The sequence below is a fragment of the Condylostylus longicornis genome, unplaced genomic scaffold (assembly GCF_029603195.1).
Source record: "Condylostylus longicornis isolate FDR11 unplaced genomic scaffold, ASM2960319v2 ptg000135l, whole genome shotgun sequence".
NCBI lineage: Eukaryota > Metazoa > Arthropoda > Insecta > Diptera > Dolichopodidae > Condylostylus > Condylostylus longicornis.
In genome coordinates, this window is record NW_026578103.1 from 15897502 (window position 1) to 15922526 (window position 25025).

The following is a 25025-nucleotide window of genomic DNA, read 5'->3' on the forward strand; positions in this document are numbered from 1 at the left end:
AAAAACATATAATTAACGATTCTTTTAATTACTTCTAATTTTCTTAAAATTTATAGATCAATTTTTTCGACTAGTCCACAAAACATCAAAAAGTATATTTACTTAAATAAATAAATAAACTTAATATGTATACACTTTAATCGATTATGTGTGTTTCTAATAAAATTTTAAATACTAAAATCATTTTTCTAATTTAAATTGTCTTGCGGTCTATACCAATCATCTATCGCATGATTGTATACAGCACGATGTGCTTCAGCCTCAGCTTTATCAATTAAACGTAATTTACTTTCATATAAGTCATTTTCCGATCGTGGACTTCTTGATGTTGTTCTTACTTCAATTGGGATATTGTAACATTTACAGATACAACACGATGGAAATCGGAACCAGTCAGAAAATATTCCGCGACATTCATCATGTGGATCATATGCTAATAATCTATGGAGACTATATTGTTGTTCACAACGGCATCCTTCACGACAATACATTTGCTTATGTTCGTTTGAGCAACGTTCCCAATGAACATATTGTTCAAATGGATAAAGATTCAATAAAGCTAATACTTCACCTCGAGTGTTATTAGCCCAAAATGGTGCCACAACTTCTTCTTTGGTTGGACAAGCATTTCTGTAAATAATAAAGAGATTTTATTGATCGAAACTTTGATCTAGGATTAAGTTTTTCAATATATTTACTTACACTCCTCTTAAATTAGTTAAATTTGGAGATTCTTTTTGGATGGTATCTTGAAATAACTGTCCTTCTAAAATTTGAGTTTTATTATTACCAATTTTGGTTTTTACTTCATAATCGCTTGATTTTTCTTTTGATTTTATATCAATTTTTTCAGTAGGTTTTGCATCAATAAATGTATGGTTTTGTAAATTTTGAGTTTCATTTGGCTTTAATAACGTTGTACGTATTGTTGTTGTTTCTGGCATAAAATTTGGAGAAGAGACTTTTAATTGATATTTTTCTAATAGAAGAGTTGATAAATTAGTTGAATTTTCTTTAACATTTTGTTTTGATTGTATTTGTTCATTATTTATTTTATCCACCACTTTATTTTCAGTTTCCATTTCAGTTTGAATAATATGCTTAACAACATTTAATGTGGCTGAAATTGTATCGTTATTTTCACTTTTATTTTCTACATCGTCCGTTTCATTGGCACCATTTTTATCGCTGTTATGACTTCTATCGTTATTAGCAATATTTATTTGAACACTATTGCTATTATTTTCATCGGTTTTTTCATAATTTTTATTACTATTAATATTGGTGAACTTATTACTATCATTATTGTCGTTATTATTACTAGTATTATTATTGTCATTATTACTATTATTATTATTGTTCATTGCCAAGACAGAATTTCTTTCAGAATCTTTGCTATCTTCTATTTGATTATCGATTTCGTTCACATCGTTTGACTCATCATTATTACTTTCAGTTTTTGTATCTTTATTTAATGCTCCAGTTAAGGAAACAGTCTGTTGTTGTTCAATTTTTTGAACATGATGATGCTTTTTTATGAATTTTTCGTTTTCAGGTAAATTATTATATTTTTTAGATTCGTTAAAATTAACTGGAGAGCTTTTTGTTGGTGTGTTATTGTTACTATTATTATTTAATTTTGAATTAATTGATGATGTAGGTCTAAAATGGGGCTGTGATATTCCATATTGTGACAATTTACCATTTTGAAAATCCACTGAATGTAAATATTTTGAAATTCTAGAGTTTTCATTTTCAATTTCGCTATTTCTTTCATTATTGTCGTCAAAAAATTTTATATCAATTTCTTCAAAATCTAAATCATTTTTTTGTATTTCATTACGTAATACAGAAATGTGATGAATATCTCCATACATTCTCTTCATTAAGCCTTGATTATCGTGTACAAATTTACGAACGGCGTGCCAAGGATATGACGATCCTGGTAAATTACAATATGATTGCTTTGTTAAATCACATGGTATAGATTTTAAAAATTTTGCTCTTCCTTGTCGTGACATTTTTTGATTACAAGAACCACCAATTCCAGAGTCGAAGCCAAGAGTTAGTGTTTTATGTATTGTAATTAATAAAATAATGAGATGTATCATTGAAGACTGTAAATGAAAAAAATTAAAATTTCAATTATTTCAAAAGCAAATAAAATTTAAAAATAGTAAAAGAGTAGAGATTTTTATATTAGTATGTACATATACATAAATAAAATTAATAGTATATCCTACATGTATGTACATACTTGTGTTAAAATTTCAAAAAACATATGTATGTATGTATAATTCAATTTTTTATATTTTATTTACACTTTTTAAGTACAGTCATGTATACAAACTATCTTATATGAAAAAAGATATACATATTAAAAAGTTACATGCATACATAAGTAATTTACATACATATACATATATATGTACCTTATCGAAATGTTTTTAAATATGTGTATACTTATAAAGCTACAATTTATTGGAAAAGAACGGAAAAAGGTAACAAAAAAAATAACTATTTTGCTTTAAAACCCATAAAATTCAAAAAACTATTAAATCTTTTATCAAAACCGAAGTTCCTGAAAAAAAACTTCCATGTTTTCAATGTTTTATAATTTTAAATAAAATTTTGTAAAAAGTTTTATATCAAAAATGTTCTTTACGTAAGATATTGAGCAATACTATAGCTAAGAAATTTAATAACTAACTTAAAACTCTTTCAAAAACTTTTTTATTGAAAAATTTTATTTCTCTGGGAACGGAAATTATAGGTCACCATATATGACTTAGTAGAATTCCTCGCTTTTTAGATAACGTTGAACTATTGCATTTACTCAGCCAAGAATTTCACAAATTTTAACAGATCCTAAGTATGCGTTAATATTGATAAATATATGAATGTATATAATTATAAATTTACATACATAAGATGTATATAAATTATTTTGAATAAAAACCTATTTACAAACTATTAGGAGAAACGGGAAGCTGAGCACTTCGAAACGGGAACTTGTAACTTCTCAAAACTTGTAAACTTTTTTTGAAATTTATAATGTCACTAACATTTTATTAAGCAATGTTTATAAGAAAATAAATTAAGTTAATTTATTCATGAACAACAAATTAAATTTTAATTTAACATTTTTTAAAATTGTATAGAAACAATTATTTTTAATATTAAACCAAATCAAATTTCACTGAAATCTTTAAAGAAAAAAACTGTTAAAAAATTTTTTATATTATACCAATTCACAATTAAACATTTTACTCATATTATGTATGTATGTACATAAACCTATCTTTATACTTATAAAAAATTAAATTAATGTAAGTGAGAAATTTTACAATTTTTTTCCCCATCAGTACAACATAAAATATACTCACCGAAACTAAATTTATGCCTACGTCGTAGGTATCAAAAATAAATATGTATATAAATATATGTATAACATTACCATTGAAAATTGATTAAAACAAGTTGATACCATCAAACTGTTATCTAATTTCAAGAAATAACTAAAGTTCGAAAAATATGTTTAAAAAAAAAAATTAAAAACTTGAACTCACTTATTTTAATATAAACATATGATAATAATACCTTTATGAATGTATATTATTATTTATACATTCTTATGTATTTATATACCTATCAAAATAAATATTAACATTTTGTTTAAAAGCAAGAATGCATTATATACATCTAAGTATGTATGTATTATAAATGTATACATGTGGTATGTGTTATTTATATACAAAATTTTTCCAATGAAAAATCAATCAATTTTTTAGTGAAAGTGATTAGCTTTCTTGCAAAACTTAACGGTGTTAAAAAGAAATCGTTATAACGTTAAACCATAAAAAAAATTGTTAAACGGAAAATTAAATATGAGGGGAAAATAGTGTTCAGTGACGTGCACGTTTTACACTACACAAAGTATGTCCATACAAACACAATTATCTTATTAAATTTTTACGTCTACTTTAATTTAAAACCAATTTAAAGGTCATTGATATGTTAAAAATATTTCTACAAATTCCATTTTGTTAACAAAATAATTCAAATAATTGCAAATACATTATGTAGTGTACCTTTTTTGAAAATTATTTTTATCGTAATTCTAAATTAACATTAAAAAAAAAACAACAAAAACACTTTTAATATTGAAAATGTTAATTAAATCAAAGTTGATGTTCATTTTTTTTTTCATTTCTCTCATAAATTTTTTTAAATTTATGTTAATTGTATTCTTCATTACTTTTCATATATGAATAAAATGTGAAGTTACAATTAACTACTATGCTTTATTTTGTAATTTGTTGAAATATTTTAATAGATCACTGACTTATAATGTACTTAAAGTGCCAAAAATAATTTTATTGATTAAAATATTTTGAATTATTTCATCGAATACTATCGAATTCACAATGACGTTATAGATATTATAAATTTGTTTTGAATTCGATATTTAAAAATGAATTCATTAATAAATTTTAAATTTTTGGAAAATTTGTAATTGCATTGGCTAATAAAAGCATTTTAAAAATTAAAAATTAAATTAATATTAAGAATTTAAATTTGTTTAGGAATACTTAAATATTTAGGTAATAAAATGATAATAATAAAACATTTTGTTATCTTAAATACTGGTAATTTAATTCGGAAAACAAAAAAACAAAAGGTATAAAAACCAACAGAATTATGTAATGGTTATCAATACCATTAAAACTTTACTAATATTTTTCAAAAAAAAAATAGCTTTTTATTTAAGCAGTTTTATAAAATTTAATATAAATTTTTAATATTTTAATTTATTTATTAATTATTTTTGATAATAAACAGAAATATTCGTATGTGGCTGAATAATTAATTTAAGTCACTAAATTTTTGTAGAATACTTTTTAGAAATTTTGTTATTTAAAATCCTTTAACAAAAATAATACACTATATTGTACACACAACAGAAATAATGTTGTACACACCACTGAATTCTATTTATTCGTATATTATATCTATGTATAATATTTATAAAAAAAGATTCGTTTTAATAAATAAAACCAATTTTGAATTAAATATTTTAAGAAAAATTCATTAATGAATATCCATAAGTATTGTACATATTTCTCCACGTATGTATATGCTCACATATGTATATTGCCATATGATAATATTAATATGTACTATATTAGTATATATTCATATAGTAATATACTACGGTATATGGTATATAATACTAAGGTATATATAATTTAACAAATAACTTTCTTAACACTTTCAAAAGAACAAAATAATTTTAAATAATATATTAATTTATTCAATGTACATACAATTTGATGTAATACAAATACTTACAAATGTAGATAGAAATCTTGTATCCATTATTATTATATTTTTTTATCAATTGTTATAATTATCAATAAAAAACAAATGTTTGAAATAAATAAATTATATTTTTGAGAGTTTTATAATTACGTATAACATAATTTAAACATTACGTATAACATTTTTTTTTTTTAATTTATTGTTAACGCAGGCGATACCTGAATTAATTAGGGCTTTTCACTTAAGATATATGTATATATTGAGTTTAGATCGGAATGAAATTTTTACTTTTAAAAACGTTAACAGATTTCACAAATAAAAAATACAAAAAAAAAAAATAATAATAACTTTCGCTTAATATAGAGTAATGATTTTTAGTGTGTGCTTTAAAGCATTGAAATCTTTCGTTCTCAAATGAACCAATTTTTTTTTTTTCAATTTCGTTTCTTTTTTCTCGTTCTTTAAGAATATTAAAACTAAGCTGTTGTTTTAATTAACAAAAAAAAAAAAACAAAAATAAAACGATCACATTAATTAAAACTTTTAATAAAGTATTTTATTTTCGCAATATACTCTCGTATGTATCTATATAAGAGTTAATATTACTATATGAATTAACTTTGTTTTTTTGTTACATATACATATACGTAGTTATTTACAAACATTATTTTTTGCAATTTTAAAAAGTAACCATTTTTCAAAAAATTCATTTCACTTCATTATAATATGTAATTATGCCATGCAGTTGTTTACATAATTATGAAAAGTATATGCTTGTAGCACACATTATTTGTATATATATATATTATAAATATAGAACTTAAATGAAAAATTTTTGTTACACATATTAAATTACTTCTTTATTAAAATTAAAAATGAAAAATTAGATCGCTTTAAATCACAGGTCAACATCATTATATGTAACACTCTTCCTTAATAATGATTATTTAAACTTTACCAGCATTAAGAAAAGAAAACAACAAAAATAATAGCAATAATAATAATAATAACAATAAAATAAAAAAGAAAAGACAAAACAAAAAACCATTTTTAGTAAACGAACAGCCGCATAAAGAAAGTTTATCCCGACCTGACTACTTTGCTTTAAAAATAATATAAAAGAAAAACTCCACCGCGCCGCCATATACCTTTGCTCTTTATGAAACAGTCGTCGTAATTATTATTATTACGTCTGGTGCTTACAAAAATTACAAGAATAATTTCTTTTCTTACTTTTTTTATTATTAGTTTTGTTTTTAAATTTCTTTTTTTTTCCTCTCTTTCTTAAATCTTTTCTTATTTTTTTCTATTTTCACATAAAAGCACTAAAGCAGTATAAAAAATGTAATAATGTGAATGCGCTGTTCTTGTCATCAGCTGCGGTAAATTCAATATTAAACTGTTAAGCCGCAACTGTAAGAAAAAGTGATACTGCGCGTATTTAGTAGGTCAGTAGTGTTTTATCTCCCTTCCCTCGCAAAAAAAAAGAACTATAAATACTTATATGTATAACGACAAATACATATGATATATATACCTATGTGTGCACATAAGTTCATATAATACGATAGATTCCATATCTAAAGTATATATTTGTTTTTATTTAATTTTCTTTTCTTTTTATTTTGAATTGATCGCCATCGCAGGTAATGTGCAAGAAAGCGTTTTCTTTTTTTTATAGTTTTCTTTAAGCAAAAATCCATTACCATCATTATCACTATAAGTAAATGATGATCAACATCAGCATTATTATTACCATCATTATTGTTGCTGTAAGCTTATTTGGTTGAAAAAAATTATGGTTACAATTTTCATTTTTTTTTGTTATTAATAAAAATGCAAACACCAATGAAGAAATTAGTGAGCTATAAGGTGAAGAATAATCTGACTACCGTAGTGTCTTGTTATTATAATAAAATTATAGGTGTTTTATAGGTACGCATAGAAATACACGTTAAGAATTTTTAAAATTTTCCTGTAAATTTCAATTCAATCATGTTTTTAAAATTAATTTAGTAAACTGAGAAATTGGCACATTCAAAATTTTGACAAAAGATTTAGTACTTTTTAATGTTAAGAGCAACTACACTTGAAATGACTATACATATAAACTTGCAGAAAAAGTATTTCCTTTTAATTGATAAATCGCTAAACTATCATTTTAGCGCATTTCTAATAATGCATTTCTAATATTCGAATGAATTCCATTAAAGATTTTATGTAAGTATGTTATAAACTGAAACCAAGCTAACTAATATGTTTATTATTGAAGGTTCTTACATTAGTACGAAATAAAAATTAAGAAGTAAGGAATAAGTCTGAAACTCTTGTAATTTTATATTAAAGAGAGATATCAAAAATTGCTTCGAGAGATTATTTCCTTTTTTTATAAGTATGTAAAAATTAACATTAAAAAAAGCACGAGAACGTCAGTAACTCCATTAATCTTAACATATACATACATATAAATTTTTTATCTAAACACTAATAAGTAATAACATAATATATATTTATTCATACAAAATACAGGATAGTTATATGTATAGTAGGTTTACAACTTTTGTATTAATATTAATTTCTGTTTCTTCATTTTTTGTTAGCCAAGCAGTCTAGGATATTTAGTGTTTTCATCTAATAAAGATTTTATTTAATAAAACAGCTTTTTAAGCATTAAACACTTTACGAAAACTAGATCTGATATAAATAAAGATCAAGTTTTCAAAATTTTAATGTAACATATGAAAAAATTGAAACTAAAAATTAATTAAATATATGTACATATAAATATGTCTATATTGATTACATAAGTTTATTAATATATCTATAAGTTTAATTAATGTTTTAATAATTCACACTTGTACATATTAAAACGTTTTCAAATGTTTTTTTTGTGAAAATGAAATTTAAATATGAATTTTTAATTTTTAGAACTCAAACGTTCTGGTAATAAGTTTTTAATTGGATCTAAAATTGAATTTTGATTCATAAAACTTATTCGTTCATTTTGTAACTCCAATAAAGTAATTCCCAAATGATTAGCTAACACTTGCTGTGGAAATACTGCTTGTAAACATCTCTGTATATATGGACATAAATCATAGGCAAAAGAAGAAAGGAATTTTATAAAGTTTTCTCGTTGAATTGCTGAAAAGACTTGTTTTTCTCTTTTGTACAATTGATATATACCATGTGATACTCTTTCTAATGACCTTTCCAATGTATTCACAACATCGAACACCAAAGATATTGGAGCACATAACATAAGCTCACTTAAAGCGCTTAAATATCCATTGCACAATATAGCTAGTGGAGTATAATCTAACAAAGATTCAGGCGGAGACAAATCTGTTGCATTAACTTCACCCATTACTAATGTTGAACGAATTTTCTGATGCAATGTTATCGTAGAACTGTTGACTAACGTAAAGTTTTTCATGTCATAGTCAAAGTTAGTATTAACATTTATTATTTTATCAACAAAATTTTTAGTTATTACACGAACAAATATCGACACAACTAAAGCTCTAAAATCTACACCAATTCTACTAAAAGATCCGCCAAAATACATGCACTGACCTAATGCTGTATCTAAAGAACTGACACCTCTATTTAAATCTTCTTCAAGAGTATTCAAAAAAGTTTCGATCTATAAATATTAAAAGCAAATTTTTTTAATGACTCCTATCATATAAGACAAACATTACATACCTTTTTATTCAACCATGTATTGAACAATTTTTTACCCTCGCAAGAGCCGAAGTTCGAAGAGACTCCCACATCTTCATTTGGAAATAGAGCTTTATATTGCGTCATTATGTTGAAAACGTTAATTCGTGTAACCTCAATTGTTTTAGTCAGATGATTTTGAGCTAAATTTTCCAAAAGCATTATTAATATATAGTGCAGATACTATTGTTAAATTTGATACGAACCGTCATCTTTTGGTATAGAGCTCAACAAATTATTCAGCCAAGTATCTCTAGTATGCAAAAAAATCAATTTAAGTTCATTCGAACCAAAAGCTTGCATTCGTCTCAGATGTCCAAATACCTTAAGAAGTTAATTGTTCGTAATAATTATATAATATTACACAAACTGATATATTTAAGTTTCATTACCTGTAAGCATTTCGGTAGCTGTAAATCGGTTTTTAATTCATCCAAAAATTTTATTAATAAAGAATGCCAATTTTTCTCAACAGCCAAAACTACCCCCTGCTCAAACAAAAATGATTAAATATTTTTAAATGCACATACAAACTATCGAATTTTATTCAAATAAAAATATCGGTGTCTTGTTTAAATAATGAAGATTTTTCAGAAAGAAAATTAAAGTGAGCAAACCTTAATCACTCCAATTTCTGAATGTTTTGTCCCAAGTTTTTGTACATAAGATGCAAGTTCCAATGCTTCCTCATAGTGTCCCTCGTTTATATAATATTCCATTAATTGGGGAATTTCTAAAATTTCTAAAACTTTTTTGTAATTTTTTGATGTTGATAAATTTAAATTTTTTTTTGAATTTATATCAGCAGTTGATTCTAAAAATCTTTGACACTTTTCTTCTAGAACCGATAAAGGTTGTAAAAGATTTTCAACTCTGTTCTCTGTTTTAACAAAACCCGCATATATTTTCTTTGAGCAATCCGATGTTTGTATTATAGTTCTGTAATTTAGTACAGCTAAATCTAATGTTTGGTCTTCTATTAGTTTGTTCTCGTCTTCCAATCGATTTTCTTCCTTTTTTAATTGTCCTATTTTATAATTTCCCAACTTAGTGAGGTATAAAGATATTTCATCTTTATCACGGTCATATCCTTAAAATAGCACAAGCCAAATGGTCAAAATTTTCATAATTAGAAAAATGCTTACCTGGCACATCATTAGAAAATATTAACTTAAGTACACGATCACTTTCGTAGTCCATCTCATTTAATTGCAAAAAAAAAATTTTGAATGTTATTCTGTTTTTAATTTAAAATTAATGAAAGTAAATTATAATGCCATGTAATAAATTTTAAAATTTAATAAACGTAAACATAGTATTTAACAAACAAACAGAAAAATAAAAGCAAATTTTGACATTTTTCAATATTACATATGTCACAATCAGCATTGTCATATTAATTTTAAGGAGAATCTGGAAAATTTCGTCAAAAAGACCTAAAAATATTTGATTGTCTTTTAATCAATATATGTTGAACAAAACAAAACAAAAACAAATCATTTCAGTTTTTGAAACGCTTAATATAGTTTATGTTTATCAAAAACAATTCTTATTACGATTAAATTTCAAAATGTCTTGTTAACAAGAAATTATTAAGTTGACTTCTTATACACTCTTGAATTAAATATTTTATAACATATATTTATTAATTATGAAATTTTAACATGAATATTGGTTTTTTGCTTCAAATCATTACATAATAATATAGCAGTTAATGTGTCTCTTGATAGTGTGTTTCTATTTTTGGTTTTATTGTTATTTATGACAGAAAAAGTTCGTTCTAGATTGGCTGACTACACTGGCAAGGAAAGGTTGAATAGACTAAACTATTTCAATAAAACATAAGTATGATTTTGCTGCCAAGTGGGTTAAAAATCTAGAAAACCACAAAAATCTGACATTTTGAGTAAAAAAGTTGGTCGTTTGTCGGACCTTCCAAAAATGTGAAAAACCAGATAAATCTGGTAATATGGGAGCACTGATCACAATATCATATTACAATAAATTCACAACTTGCAATGAGAAAGACATATTGAATTGTAATAAAAAATTGTTTATAAATGAGGGACACTGATAAAATTCAGCAATTTGTGGAATGACATTTTGTACAAACCACAGCTGACAGATTTTTTGTAATGTCAAGGTAGATTTGAGGTTTTGAGATTCAAATAGATTTGAGGTTTTGTTGTATTGTAGTTTTTGGAAATCTTACCACATTAATTCAATTTCGAAAAAAAGACAGTATTTTAATTTAAACTTTCTCAGCTAAATAAACAAAATATGAGCAATGACTTAGAATAAAAACGTAATAGTTAAAAATTTTAATTCTTACAAAAAAAATAAAAGCTTTATTTGCAAACGTTAAAGAGAATATTAAGTTTAGTATTCTAGAGCTAATATTAAATTCTCATATCAAAAGAAAGACACATACAGTTTATGAGAAAAATTCAAAAAAACATGCGTTTTATACATAATATTGTGTGCGATATTTTGTTTTATAATTGTTAATAACGCACTTTGAGAGCAAAATGAATGGCGAGTATTAGTACTAGAATGATTTCTCTAATGACTCAACAATCTGGTGTCAATTGTAGGAAAGAAAAATTGGTGTTTTTTCAAAGTTTGAACGCATCGTATTCCGAAAGTACATAAAATACAAAATCAAATAACATGTTTCTTTCAAGCTCTTTACAAGGCCTTTCAGACATTGTTCATTTGAAGCCTTTATCTTTTTCAGAAGGGAAGTTAAAGCTTGGTCAAGTAGAAATTTCGTTAAAATCCCTGTATCTCGGAAACCGTTCAGTTTTGACAACTAGTTCCAAACCAAAAGTTTACCCATTTTTGATGCCCTAAACAATGATGTATACTGAATCACCCTGTATAACTCTTTATATTTAAATAAAATAGGAAAGCAGTGTTCCCAAATCAATCAATTTTTCCTTTTCAAATCGTTTTGGCCGCACAAATTTTTTCCGTTATAAGTCAAATCTAATTTTCTTTTTTCCGAAAGTTTTTGATATAAAATTTGATTAAAATACTGAAAACTTTGCAAAAGTTTTCACGACAACATTATATTGTCATTTTTCTACATAAGTGCAAATTTTATGCGTTTGACCAGAGTTTTCACTTTAGATTTTATATATGTATGTATGTATACTTAGAAATTTTTTCAGAATTCATACAACAGACTAAGAATGCAAAAGTATGCGAGTTATAACGGTACTTTCGAAAGTACCCGTACTCTTGCACGTTTATAACTTATAATTTTAGAAATAAAAAACATAATTTAATTTATTATAAAAATTAAAGGCTTAAAACTATTTACTTTATTGTACTCTGACATCAACACAAAAAAATTGTTTTTTAAAAGTTAATGTTGTGAATAAATAATACATACTTTCATTTTTATAGTTTTTCAATAGTTTTACACATTGAGTAACAGCCTTGATCTTAATTTTTTTTTACTAAAACATTCTAAATATTTTTATTACCGCTAATAATTGTAAAAATAAATTCTATGAATGATTAAATTTAGTATATATAAAAATACGTATAATTCACTATTTGTATAAGACACTAGAAAACATCTTCGTCAATCTTCATTAATAAATCTTTTAATATTCAAATAAAAATATATGTAAATAAATATACTTTTTCAAATCCTTCATCTATGAATGTCGCGGTAATTTTCTGATAAAAATTAACTACATGAATATTGAAAAGTCCTTTTGAGCGTTCATTTAAAAAAAAATATAATTTTTAATTACAAAATACCTATTGAGTGTATTTATTCGATATGAAATTTGTGATGTATACATATCAATGAAGTACGTTTTTATAAAATTCGTCTTATTTAAAAATATAATTTATGCTGTTTCAATTATTTTTTGCATTCACTATTTAAGTACTTTAATTAAGCACTACTTACTGTTAAGTAAAAATATGAAAAAAAAACTAAATACTATTCTACATCATTATAATTACTTTGGCTTTCATTTGTGTCATTTTTTCTCTTAATAAAAGGTAATAAACCCCATAAACTTGCACCTAAGACAAGCGTTATTCCAAGTGTAGTAAAGAGAGGAACGTACGTTTTACTTTGTTCATACCAAACCCCACATAATGGAGGACCTAAAAGTAAGTTTTATTAAAATTAGGGTTGTATTGAATTCCATAATATTTACCAATTAACTGAATTACACCATTGACAAACAGACTAATTCCATATGAAGATGTAAGCCTTTCAGTTCCGAGCAAATCAGCCATTATGACTGCAGTTATGCCGACGTAGGTTCCAGAAGCTAACCCAAACACAGCACAGCAAAACCCTAACATTGCATATGTCTCAGTTAAAGGCAAAAGCGATAATGACACTCCAGACAAAGCCAATCCTCCTATAAAATACCAAGTTTTTGGTATAAATTGTAGATCCGACAAAGCTGAACCACCTATTCGACCAATTAAATCGGTGGTTGACACTATTGAAATCAAATAAGCTGACAATGATTTATCAAACCCTAGAGAAATGGCGTATGCAGGTAGGAGTATTATGAAATTAGTGTAGCTAATAGCGTTAGTACTATTCGAAATTAATATTATTAAGTAAAGTGGATCTTTTAATAATGATAAATCAAAAAATTTTTCTTTTTTTTCCTCTGGTTTTTCTTCCACTGGAAACATTTCTTCATGTTCTTCACCTTTTGTTGAACTTGCTATTGACTTCAAAGACAAGTGAGAGCTAAATTGATTAGGTTGAAAGGATAATGTGCTACCGTGATATGGAGTGCTGATATATTGAAAACTACTAGTAGATGGTGAGGGTTTTCCAAGCCCACCCCTTGAATTAAGCCGACTTAATTTATTACTCGACATGCCTCTTTCCCGAAATGCATTTAGAGAAGGAGTTGATGTCATTTCAGTTGTTGTAAATGTTGGATTTCGAATTGGAACTTTAATAGGAGTACTAATTTTTCTAGAATTACTTTTATCTAAATTTGGAACTACAGCTGCAGAAGCACTTCTTATAAAATTGTTATCAAAATTTTTAATATCGTTTGGTAATTGACCTTTATTAATGACCGAATTAGGTGTATTTGGACGATTGTTCTCTTCGTGAATTATATCACCTGCGTCTATTGCATCAAATTGTAATACAATCCCAGCATCTTCCTCTTCTATATCCTCCAAAGTCTTTTTTGTTACTGGGACACGTTTCATATGCTGCTCTACTGGTTCATAAAAAAGTGCGGCCATCCAAACATTTAATGTTACGCCTCCCATAATTAAAACAGCTCCTCTAAAAAGCATTATATTTATTTCTCAATGTAAATTATTTTATTAATTTATTTCAAATACCTATAGCCATATTCTTCAAGTAGGTATCTTAATATTGGTGGAAGAAGTATAGAACCAAATGCACTACCAGATATACAAACCCCATTTGCAAGCCCCCTTAATTTAACAAAATAAGATGTTACAATATACACGGTAGGTGGAAATGAAAGACCGGCTCCAGTGCCAACGAATACCCCATAACTATTAAAAATATTAAAAATATTATTAAAAATAAAATTTCAAATTTCTTCCTCTACCTTATATATAAAAATGTTACAGATTGTGCAAAATATGAAATGATCATTCCAACTGCCGCAAATGTGCCTCCAATTATAGTTACAGTTCTATACGAATATTTCACTGAAAGTATACTTGATACTGGACCTAAAAGCACTTGTTGAAAAAAAAATTAAAAATATATAAAAAAAATTTTCATTCACCTAAGGAACTGTATAAGAAATAACATAAGGCCGGAATCCAGGCTGCAGCAGCTGGCGATGCTTCGAAAGTTTCTAAAAATTCAACAAATAAAACTCCAAAACTCTTAATTGTTCCTGGAATTAGTATATTAACTAAAGTTGATCCAAAAAGTACCAACCATCCCCACCCTCCATCTGGAGGAACTAATTGATATTCCTGCATTTTAAAATGCTTATGTGCTAAAAGGGAAAAATTAAAAAAAAATTATAAATAATTTTATGAAAAAATGGTATTTTACCATTTCATGACAAATTATTAGTATCTTACAATGTAATTTTAGCACATTTTATGAAATTTATTGTATTTTTTCGTAATTAAAACATGAATAAAGAAAGTGTAAATTATTATTTAAAATTGAAAGAAATGATGTAAACAAATTTTTATTCAGATTTAAAACAAATTTATTATAAAGTCGTTAACCTAGTTAAATAATACTAATATTTCTTTATATAATTCTTTGGTTAATTTTCGAACTGATAAGATTTTTGGATTGATAATGAATATTTTTAAATTGGAGTATTTTTTTATTTAAATACATACATATATTGTATTCTAAATGAATCAAAACAAGTTTTATCTACCTTATAAATATCCCATTTTTAATAGCCTCCCGTGTTAAAAATTCTAATAGTTTTCCGAAATAAGTGAAAATGATCAGTGATAAACATGCATACATATGTATTTATTTTTACCAGATAACCTGCTATGTATTAAAATTACGTTTGGTGTCTTTTATAATTAATATAAAGACCTAATAAAAAGCAACTATCTAGAAAGCATGCGCTATACTTTTAACCTACATTTAATTTACTTAATTTTTTTTAATCATAAGATAATCAAGATAATTGTTTGTATATTTTTTTATCTCAAGTATTTGAGACAAGTTCAAGTGAACATAGTTGGAATACAAACACAAAATTTATATCTTTTACGAAGATTAGTATAATGATATTTTTTGCTTAAAAGTAATACTTTTAAATAGCTCTGTTTTTTACACATTGGAATTTTATTACACAGAAATATCAGTTATTAGTTGTTTGCATGATTTTTATAAGAAAATTAATACATAATTCATATTTTTTTCCACCACCCATCCACATTTTGCATTCATTCAAATATCTTAATAAAATTTTGTACATATTAATTACATATTATTGAATTCTACAGAACATTTTTCAATAATGTTTATCAAAACGGCAAAATGATTATTCCATTTTAAAGCTTAATAACATACGGTCCACAATTCATCATATTTTAATAGTTTATTGTGATTTCCTATTATTTTCATTCTCTTAATAGCGAAATAACCCAAAGTCCTAAATGATTTCATTAATTTTTTTTTAATTTTAGTTTAAATGAAAAATTAACTCGTCAAAATAAATTGAGAAATATGGGAAAGATTAAATCATTAATGAAATACACGGGATTAATTTAAAGATGTCAAATCTCATAAATTTTATATTACAAATATCTTGTATATGCAGCTTTATATAACAATATCTACATACATGTGTATAGCACAAATTTACCGTCCTTATTTAAATAAAAATATAGATTTAAAAATGTTATTTTTATTTACTACAAGTTTGAAATAGAATTTGTAATTGCAAATTTAGAATAAAATTCGTACCTTATTAATGAGTGAAGAATAAAATAATAAACCATAATTGGCGTTCAATGTTACTTATAATGATCTAAAAAATTTATTTGGTAGGTACTCTAATTATTTATCATTTTATTTTTTTTTTTTAATTAATAAAAGGTCAATATTAAATCAGCAATAAATTACACACATCCATTGGCAATATGATGCATAAATGAAATTTACAACAATTTTTATAATCCAAACTACAAGTAACTTGAAATATAGCTACATTGTAGTTTGATTAAAAAGATAATATTTTTTAATACAAGACTAGTAAAAAAAAATTATTTAAATTGCTACAATTATTTCACGAACACCCTATTAATAAATATGTTCTAACCAAATTCACATAAATCTTGGTCAACTTTTAGAGGTTGACCATTAATGTTAAAATAGTACATTTTATTAAGAAAGGTCTCGGAGAGCTCTGCAACTTTGGCCACAACTTATATTACAATTGTTAAAATTATGTAAGAAACTACTCATTCTCTAATCATTTAGCTGTCAATATACATACATATATAGTTAAGATATTGTGACAAAGCCTATATAATCCAGTATAACCCCTTATAATTATTGACATTAATATTTGCAAATACTTAATTTAGATAGGATTAAAAAGATTTTTAAAAGTCATATCATTATACAAATAAGCCTACTTTTATATTTTTATTGTCTATGACAAAAATAAAGTATTTTGGGTAACGTAACAATTAGTAAATTTTCTGTCAAAATAAAAATTCCACTGCGAATAACTTTAATAATACAGTATAATTTTAGCTTCTGCATATCAAATAACTTAATTTCACAAATTTTAATTCACAAAAAAAAGCAAAAAAAAAATTAAAATTTATGTATTTTGTTGACCTCCTCAAAACTCAAAACATTTTCAATTATTTCCAGATTTTTTATGACGCACACTTTCTTATCCAAAAAAAAAAAACGATTCTGATACATAAAACTTCTACCAGACATGTATGTAATTAATTAACACTCTTTTTTTATATGTAAACAACCTAATAAAATAATAATACGCCGCTAATATAACAATTGTAGAACGCATTTATAACAATTAACTTAAAAATTGCAGAGTATTTGTTAATAAAAAAATATTAGTATTCCTTTTTTTTCATAAGAATTCTATTAGCTTGGCTTTTGTAAAATAAAAAATGTGTTGTCCCGCTAAAAACATTAATGTTATTATTATAAATTATTAATAATCTCTATAGGTTTGCATAAATTCCAAAAATTTGTAAGTAGGTACACGGAAGTAGGTAAGCTAACTAACTATTATTTCATAAACGATATTTTCAAAAAACATTTAAGTATATATGTATAGAAATGTAAATAAATATGCAGGTACCTATCTAGCTATCTGCTTATTCCATTTTAGTCCAAATACCTATTAAAAATTAAAACAAAATAGTATGAATTTTAATTCTTAATTTTTGAATAATTAAAAATTTCCACAAAAATTTGTGAAATAATAGTTATTAATAGTTTTTCAGTATGTAGTTAAGTAGGTGTTTAACTTTTATCAAGAATTTTTTATATACTATACCTACAAATTTGCCAAATTTCAATTTTTTTATGAAGGCAGACTCATTATTTTTCAATAAATAATGTTTTTTTAGGCATATATTGCATTGTATTTAATAAATAAATTGCATATATTAATACGTAGGTATGTATGTTTATTGAATCGCTGTGATAAAAGTTACGAATTTTTTACTTTATTTTGCTAATAAATAAATATTATGATTATTGATATACAAAATATGTGATAATTGTACTTGCATAATATGTATTCATATAACTATATACATATATATACGAGTACATATACTTATAAACATTATAATAATGTAAAATTTTATTTCCTAATTAAATTTAAAAAATTCTAAATTTTGCAATTTTTTTGGTTTTAAAAATTCGTAAATATTAAAATTATATTTCAATGAAAAATATATATGTATTGTTGTGTATATGTATGTTTATGCGTACATCAGCCTTGAAAAATTCTAATCATTTCGCTTTGTATAGAATAGGATTAAAAATTTTCATTTCCTTGAAAATTCATTCATTAAAAGTGAATTTTATTTCTAAAATTTGGAATTTAAAACTTTTAGAAATTTGGCTTTAATTATGCAAAATAAGCAATTTTTTAATAAAATTTATTATGTAGCTAGAGATTTTTTTGTTTCACAATAAAAAAGAAAAATACATACATACATACATATCTAAAATGACTTTTAAGTTATCCATCGAGTTTAAAGACCTTTGAAAACGTACATTACATAGGTACATATGTATGTATGTTCATACGAATGGTACCCATGCACAAAAAAAAACCAATTTAGTAAAAACTCCTTTGTAATTTTCCTTATAAACAAAATACTTCACATTATGTACTATTATTATTTGTAGGCACATAATTTCAAATTTTTTTTTATCAGAAAATTTTTTTATCTAATTCATTTTAACACAATGATTTGAATGATTCAGTCAATAAAACAAAACAATTTTAATGACAAACTTAAATATAATTGCTTTTACATTGGAAAAATACTAACAAACATACATACGTGCACGTACTTATATATACGTAGGTCCTACTTATTTATAATTTATATATTTATATTGTGTGAAAGCGACCCACTTAATTGATTTTATCCTTTTTTTCGCAAAAATAAAAAAAACTCTGGCGTCTTAAAAAATTATTTGTAAATATATGTATTTATCTATATTCAAAAAGAATAAATATTTAATATAATCAACACGTTTTTACTAATTTGTTGTTAATTAAAAAAGAGAAAAAAACCTAAACTATATTTTTAATAATGAATGATGTTTAATATCTGACCTTGAACTATTTTGTATAAGTTATTTTTTTTTTTTTAATTTACTTTCCAAAATTATAATTACCTTTAGAGTTTTTCCGAAATAAAACACATATTCACAGTTTTTCAATAATAAAAAAAAAAAGTAAAAAAAAAAACAAACTTTGAAGGAATTTACTTCACTTAAAAAATAAAACAAACGCAAAACAAAACTATTGCCAGCAGACTAGTCGAATCGAAAGTCTACCTGCCTGTCGATTGTCGAATAATGCGTTTTCAAATAGTGAGTCAGTGGAAAATGAAACAGAACTCTTGATATCAGCGGCTCTCAAACAGCATTTCTTATGTCAATAAAGTACTTGAAATATTATTTTTCATTTCCACGGACCAACAGCAATGTTTACACGATAACTTTTGCACCAATGGTTGACATACATCTAATCAGATACCGTTCAGTTCAATTTGAATGATAGCTCGAAATCAAGTTACATGATTGTGCTTCAAGCTAAAACCTAAATAGACACGATATGCCGTATGCGATAACCAAAATTACTCCACTGCCGGTGCGGTATACCAAAATCTCCTACGATAGAATAATACACTTATTACCATAAATACGTAATTGACGTTTGTGCAAAAAGTGCTGATATTACTATAATATATTGTATATATATAGAATTGACGTTTGTGCAAAGCTGATAAAATTACTTCGAGAGAAATGTCAAAACTAGGCAAATAAAAATTGTGTGTGACTATTTATATTTTATGAATAAAAATTGTATATCCATATATTACATATTTTTGAGTCACATACAGTTCGTCCGGGTGCGGCACAACCAAAATGCACAAAAATGTACAATTTTCATTGGAAGAATGCCTCTCACGGCACTAATATGAACATTCCAAGAGTAACGACCTCTTTCAAAAATAAGGCCATTTTCATACAAAAAACAAAGCAACAATCATGACCTGTTAACAAAATAAGTCCTTAATATCCAACTCCTTTCATTTTTAAAAATACACCAAAATCAACTAAATACTTCGAAAAAAAAATTGCACTTTTTTAATTTTTGAAATATTAAAAAAATTGACTGAACCTGGAAGGTTTTTTTTTAAATTAGTAATGTAGAAAAAGATTGAATTTTAACTTTTTCTAATTAAAAATTTTAGAGAAGTTAAGCTTGTGGGCGATTTATGATGTTAAAAAGGGCCGTCTATAGATCCCATATGAATACGTGTAATTTCGTCAGCTGCGTCTTAGGGTCCAGGCTTGTATTCCTGTCAGCCGTGGTTCGGAGCCAATAAAATTATGTTGAAGGAAATGTAAGCGAACTTTGCTATAGTATTAAACGCTCCGGAACCTTCAATGAAAAAACAATTGTGCTGACTCAGTTTCTGGTAGCTTCAATGGATTTGATTGATCCCTTAAACATCTTCGTATCCTTCCAATATTTGCATTTTTCTCATCTTCACTTCTATTACTGGTGTACTCAACACTATAGAATAAATAAGCACTCGATGAAAACATATTTTCATTTACTTCATAAAGTTAAAATGTTAAGATATCAATTAAGCATAAAATTTTTGAAATGACTTTATAACCTATATTATTACTTAGTTTACTTTTAAATAACTTCAAATGTCATTTTTTTTAAATTTCGACAGCAACGATTTTTTTCCTAGCGAATTTATAATATCCTTTTGGCGAATGTTCGAGTAAGTCATTAATAAACTTATAATAATAATGGTTATAACTTAAATAAATAATGGTTCGTTTTGTTTATTGTATTTTTTTCCTTGCATTCATCATTAATTAAAAATAGTTAATTAAAATCTTTGTCAAATTATCGAGTTAATTATGCTATTTTTTTCAACATAATTATGCCATTCTGGTTTGAAACTTACAATACTAACAAATATATTTGTTATTATGTTTTTAGAAGTGTTTAAAATAAAATTTTGTAAAAACTAGGAAATGATTTATTAGTTACTACATATGTATGTATATCTATATTTTTATGAACAAGTAATCAGAATATAATATTAGTCACTAGTCAGAATTCCTACGATGTAAGTTAAAGTTTTTATACTATACTTACATGTAAAATGAATAAAAAAAGGAAAAGAATATGTGTCTTAAAAGTTTAAAATGAGAAATGAGTGAGGAATCTAAAAGTAACCATGGCGAACAAGCGGTTTTATAACGATCTCAGATCTCAACTTCTTCATTTTTGAAGAATTGTGAATACTCTATTCAGTTATCACCGAAGTTTTTAGCAAATTCTAATGAAACTGTCCGTATTGGAACGTTATAAATACATATATAAAATGGTTCACGATGTTTTTGACGTTTGAGTGAGGTTTTATATCTGGTAACTTTCAATTCAACTTTGCAATTTTGAAAAATGGTTTTACTTGGTTTTGATAAAAATAAAGTAATTCACATACACTGTATTTTGAATTTAAATTATAACGCAATAATATCAAAACTACAAGCTTACCCTTATGTTATAAGAACGCGTTACAAAAAGTGTTTTTTATGATAATTTTGTTTTTAATGCATTATACAAAAAAAACATTAAGTTTTATAAATTTACATATGCAGCTATTTATCAACCGTGATATTATTTAAATATTGAAACCATGTTAGGATTTGTACTGTTTTTGGTATTATCTTGCAATGCTGCAGAGGACAAAGCAATTCCCTTAGTGATCAATACCTGGAAGTTCACTGAGGCAACGGAAAGAGCATGGGAAGTGTTATCAGCCAGTTCTAATGCGCTCAATGCTTTAGTTGCGGGCTGTTCCCGATGTGAAGAACTTCAATGTGATGGGACTGTTGGTCCAGGAAGCCCTGATGAAAGTGGTGAAACAACATTAGATGCTTTAATAATGGATGGTGAAAATATGAACATAGGGGCTGTTGCTAACTTGAGGGAAATTAAAAATGCAATAGGTGTGGCAAAACACGTTCTACTACAAACAGAACATTCACTGTTATCAGGAAGCCAAGCTACAGATTTTGCTGTTTCTATGGGATTTCAAAAAGAGTCGCTATCCACCAATCAATCCAAAAAAATGTGGGAAAATTGGCGTAATTCGAATTGTCAACCAAATTTCTGGAGAAATGTAAAGCCAAATCCTAAAAGCGAATGTGGTCCATATAGCCCCATAAAAAGAAATGATATCAATTCTTGCGATAAGAGAATGAAATATAATTTTAATAACAATAATCACGATACCATTGGTATGATTGTAATAGATTCGCACAGTCATATATATGCCGGAACATCTACAAATGGGGCTAAATTCAAAATTCCCGGACGAGTTGGTGATTCTCCAATACCAGGAGCTGGGGCTTATGCAGAGAATGGAATAGGAGCAGCAGCTGCAACTGGAGATGGGGATGTAATGTAAATGAAGAATATAATAGCTTAAATTCATTCACATTAATTTTTTTTTTAATTTAAATTAGGATGCGATTTCTACCATCGTTTACAGCTGTTGAAAATTTACGCAATGGAATGCAGCCAAGGGAAGCAGCAAAAAATGCTATTGATAGAATTTTAAAATATTATCCTGATTTTACTGGAGCAGTTATAGTAGCCAGGTACACTGGAGAATTTTCAGCAGCATGTGCTGGAATGAAAAAATTTCCCTTTTCTGTACGACGAAACAAACAAACAAATGTCCAAGTGATAGAAATTGATTGTGAACTTAGTAATTAAACATATTTTTGAGAGCTTATAATATAGGTACATAAAAATAAAGTTTTAAATTTTAAACAAAAAATGTTAAAAAAAACGTAATTTCTTATTTTATAACTTGGAAAATAACTATTCACCTTTATTTTTAAACACCGAAATATAATTCTCGACTTAAATATAACAATATTACCGTAATTATGTTTTATGATAATTCTAGCTACTGTAAAGTAGGAAATGTACGTAAGTGTATGTATATATGTATACTTAATATATTAGCTCTAAACATGACTGTTTAGATTTTATTTTAAAAAATTTTTCTTTTTTAAGTACCGAACTATAATTGGTGCAGCTCCAATAGTTATACTCAATCGAACGGGAGAAAAAACTTTATGAATTGCATACGCAAGTAAAAACGTACTACCAGTTGCGAATTTCGAAGTGTTGATTCCAATCCAATCTAAAATAGCTATAACATTCACTCCGCTGAAATTGAATAATTTATAAAAATCATATGTACCTGTGTACCTATATCAATTAAAAAATAATAATTTTACCTCGACACTAATAGGTAAAATCCACCAAGAGATAAGAGTGATATTGTTACATGAAACACTATTACTGTGGAACCATATTCTTTAATTATCTTCTTAAATTTGTCTTTTTTTGATATAACATCTTTATTATCGTTCGATGATTCTTTTGCAGACGAACTCATTTTTTGATAGCAAATTTCATGGTTTTGTGATAGGTTTTGTCCATTTAAGGTTGGATTATAAATTAACGCCGAACTAGGTTTATAACTATTGTAACAAATTGGAGTAAATTTTTTTCCTAAGAGTGCCCTTTTGCCCGAAAGTTTTTTAATACATAGACTTGACAAATTCCCTTGATAAATACTGAGTATGAACATTATGAACTTTCAAAACACTGCAAATTGTTTTGGTACTTACCAGAAACAAAGTTATTTCTTAAGGCAACATTGAAATTTCGAATAGCGAGCATAATCCGGCTTTATTTATTATTATTACTACTGTTCTTGATCACCTAATTATGATTTTAAATATTTCATTTACCTCATACTTTTCCTTTAAAAATTTTGAATCAATGAATTGTCATTTGCATTTCTAGGTAGAATAGGGTTGTCTGAAATATAACGTTATTCTAGTATTTTAAAATACATATTTTAAGGTTTTTGAAAATTTATATTAAAAATGTCCCAAAAAAAAAAACTAAATTTTAATTTTACCATTGGTCGTTTTTTTGATATTATTTATTTCGATGTGTTTGTAAAATTCTATGCAAAATACTGCACAATTAAGCCGAATTCACTGATTCGTCGCTTTCGCGACGAGCTGATGAATTTTGTATAAAAATTTGAATTTTTGGCATTCTATTTATTTTTAGTACAGCTTTTTTTCTCTCTCTCAAAAAGTTGAATTAATTTCAACTTTAGTGCGATGGTTTTTGAAAACGTCAAATTTACGTATACCGAACTATCAAAATTACATATAATTCTTGTCAAAAAAATGATAAATGCATCATAAATTTCAAAAAGAAAACCTTCTGACGTAGCCAAAAACACATATGTTTCGACAGCAGTAAGGTTTTAAAAGTTTTTAAAACTCTAAATTTTACTTTACAAAAAAATTCAAACATTGACGAAATGAGAATATCATCATTTTCAAAAATATAAAAATATTATAAAAGACGCGCATGCAAAAACTTTTTAAAGTTTTTAAAAATTTTTAAAAATTTGCACAAACCCAGCATTTACACATACAAGTTACTTGCATGCAAGTTTGTATAATATTAATTGTCAATTAGTTGTTCGAAATGTCAAATTACTTGCTATTATGACGTAGGCGTTTAGCAAGTTAATTTTTGAAAATGTCTTTGAGAAGAAAACAACTAGCAATATATATAATTGTTTATAAATTTTAGAAACCATAAGTTTGCTAAGTTTAATTTTTT

The 25025-nt window shown here is 25.6% G+C and overlaps 5 protein-coding genes across 6 annotated transcripts; 1 reads left to right on the top strand and 4 right to left on the bottom strand.

Moving 5' to 3' along the window:
• Positions 1-29: 29 nt before the first annotated feature.
• LOC129615386 (protein spaetzle 4) lies at positions 30-5486 on the bottom strand. The gene is made up of 3 exons (XM_055530556.1): positions 5353-5486; positions 703-2117; positions 30-630 (listed from the first exon to the last, which is right to left on the bottom strand). Exons 1-3 carry the CDS (start codon positions 5377-5379, stop codon positions 189-191), a joined length of 1884 nt encoding a protein of 627 aa, XP_055386531.1. The 5' UTR covers positions 5380-5486; the 3' UTR covers positions 30-188.
• Positions 5487-8107: 2621 nt separating this feature from the next.
• Positions 8108-10366, bottom strand: LOC129615337 (conserved oligomeric Golgi complex subunit 8). Its single transcript, XM_055530483.1, has 6 exons — positions 10194-10366; positions 9666-10138; positions 9441-9536; positions 9255-9372; positions 9031-9191; positions 8108-8968 (listed from the first exon to the last, which is right to left on the bottom strand). Exons 1-6 carry the CDS (start codon positions 10246-10248, stop codon positions 8240-8242), a joined length of 1632 nt encoding a protein of 543 aa, XP_055386458.1. The 5' UTR covers positions 10249-10366; the 3' UTR covers positions 8108-8239.
• Positions 10367-12366: 2000 nt separating this feature from the next.
• On the bottom strand, positions 12367-19599 carry LOC129615225 (monocarboxylate transporter 13). Of its 2 annotated transcripts, none has more exons than XM_055530326.1 (6): positions 19433-19599; positions 14823-15041; positions 14640-14766; positions 14404-14583; positions 13233-14344; positions 12367-13179 (listed from the first exon to the last, which is right to left on the bottom strand). In XM_055530326.1, exons 2-6 carry the CDS (start codon positions 15022-15024, stop codon positions 13010-13012), a joined length of 1791 nt encoding a protein of 596 aa, XP_055386301.1. In that variant the 5' UTR covers positions 15025-15041; positions 19433-19599; the 3' UTR covers positions 12367-13009. The 2 variants fall into 2 exon arrangements, with proteins under 2 accessions (XP_055386301.1, XP_055386302.1); XM_055530327.1 differs by lacking the exon at positions 19433-19599 and adding an exon at positions 17871-17890.
• Positions 19600-21726: 2127 nt separating this feature from the next.
• Positions 21727-23139, top strand: LOC129615178 (N(4)-(Beta-N-acetylglucosaminyl)-L-asparaginase). The gene is made up of 2 exons (XM_055530277.1): positions 21727-22760; positions 22823-23139. Exons 1-2 carry the CDS (start codon positions 21991-21993, stop codon positions 23073-23075), a joined length of 1023 nt encoding a protein of 340 aa, XP_055386252.1. The 5' UTR covers positions 21727-21990; the 3' UTR covers positions 23076-23139.
• Positions 23140-23162: 23 nt separating this feature from the next.
• On the bottom strand, positions 23163-24447 carry LOC129615179 (protein FAM210B, mitochondrial-like). The gene is made up of 4 exons (XM_055530278.1): positions 24301-24447; positions 24005-24197; positions 23609-23939; positions 23163-23537 (listed from the first exon to the last, which is right to left on the bottom strand). Exons 2-4 carry the CDS (start codon positions 24054-24056, stop codon positions 23354-23356), a joined length of 567 nt encoding a protein of 188 aa, XP_055386253.1. The 5' UTR covers positions 24057-24197; positions 24301-24447; the 3' UTR covers positions 23163-23353.
• Positions 24448-25025: the final 578 nt, after the last annotated feature.

Coding starts and splice junctions, on each gene's coding strand:
- LOC129615386 (XM_055530556.1), bottom strand. CDS start 5,379: ATGGATACAAGATTTCTATCTACATTT. Junction 2,118..5,352: donor CAAGATTTCTATCTACATTT/GTAAGTATTTGT, acceptor TTTCATTTACAG/TCTTCAATGATACATCTCAT. Junction 631..702: donor TTAACTAATTTAAGAGGAGT/GTAAGTAAATAT, acceptor TATTATTTACAG/AAATGCTTGTCCAACCAAAG.
- LOC129615337 (XM_055530483.1), bottom strand. CDS start 10,248: ATGGACTACGAAAGTGATCGTGTACTTAAGTTAATATTTTCTAATGAT. Junction 9,192..9,254: donor CTCTATACCAAAAGATGACG/GTTCGTATCAAA, acceptor TGGAAAATTTAG/CTCAAAATCATCTGACTAAA. Junction 8,969..9,030: donor ATACATGGTTGAATAAAAAG/GTATGTAATGTT, acceptor TAATATTTATAG/ATCGAAACTTTTTTGAATAC.
- LOC129615225 (XM_055530326.1), bottom strand. CDS start 15,024: ATGCAGGAATATCAATTAGTTCCTCCAGATGGAGGGTGGGGATGGTTG. Junction 14,584..14,639: donor GTAACATTTTTATATATAAG/GTAGAGGAAGAA, acceptor TATTTTTAATAG/TTATGGGGTATTCGTTGGCA. Junction 14,345..14,403: donor CTTGAAGAATATGGCTATAG/GTATTTGAAATA, acceptor AATGCTTTTTAG/AGGAGCTGTTTTAATTATGG.
- LOC129615178 (XM_055530277.1), top strand. CDS start 21,991: ATGTTAGGATTTGTACTGTTTTTGGTATTATCTTGCAATGCTGCAGAG. Junction 22,761..22,822: donor ACTGGAGATGGGGATGTAAT/GTAAATGAAGAA, acceptor AATTTAAATTAG/GATGCGATTTCTACCATCGT.
- LOC129615179 (XM_055530278.1), bottom strand. CDS start 24,056: ATGCTCGCTATTCGAAATTTCAATGTTGCCTTAAGAAATAACTTTGTT. Junction 23,940..24,004: donor AAGAAATAACTTTGTTTCTG/GTAAGTACCAAA, acceptor GTATTTATCAAG/GGAATTTGTCAAGTCTATGT. Junction 23,538..23,608: donor TTTTACCTATTAGTGTCGAG/GTAAAATTATTA, acceptor ATTCAATTTCAG/CGGAGTGAATGTTATAGCTA.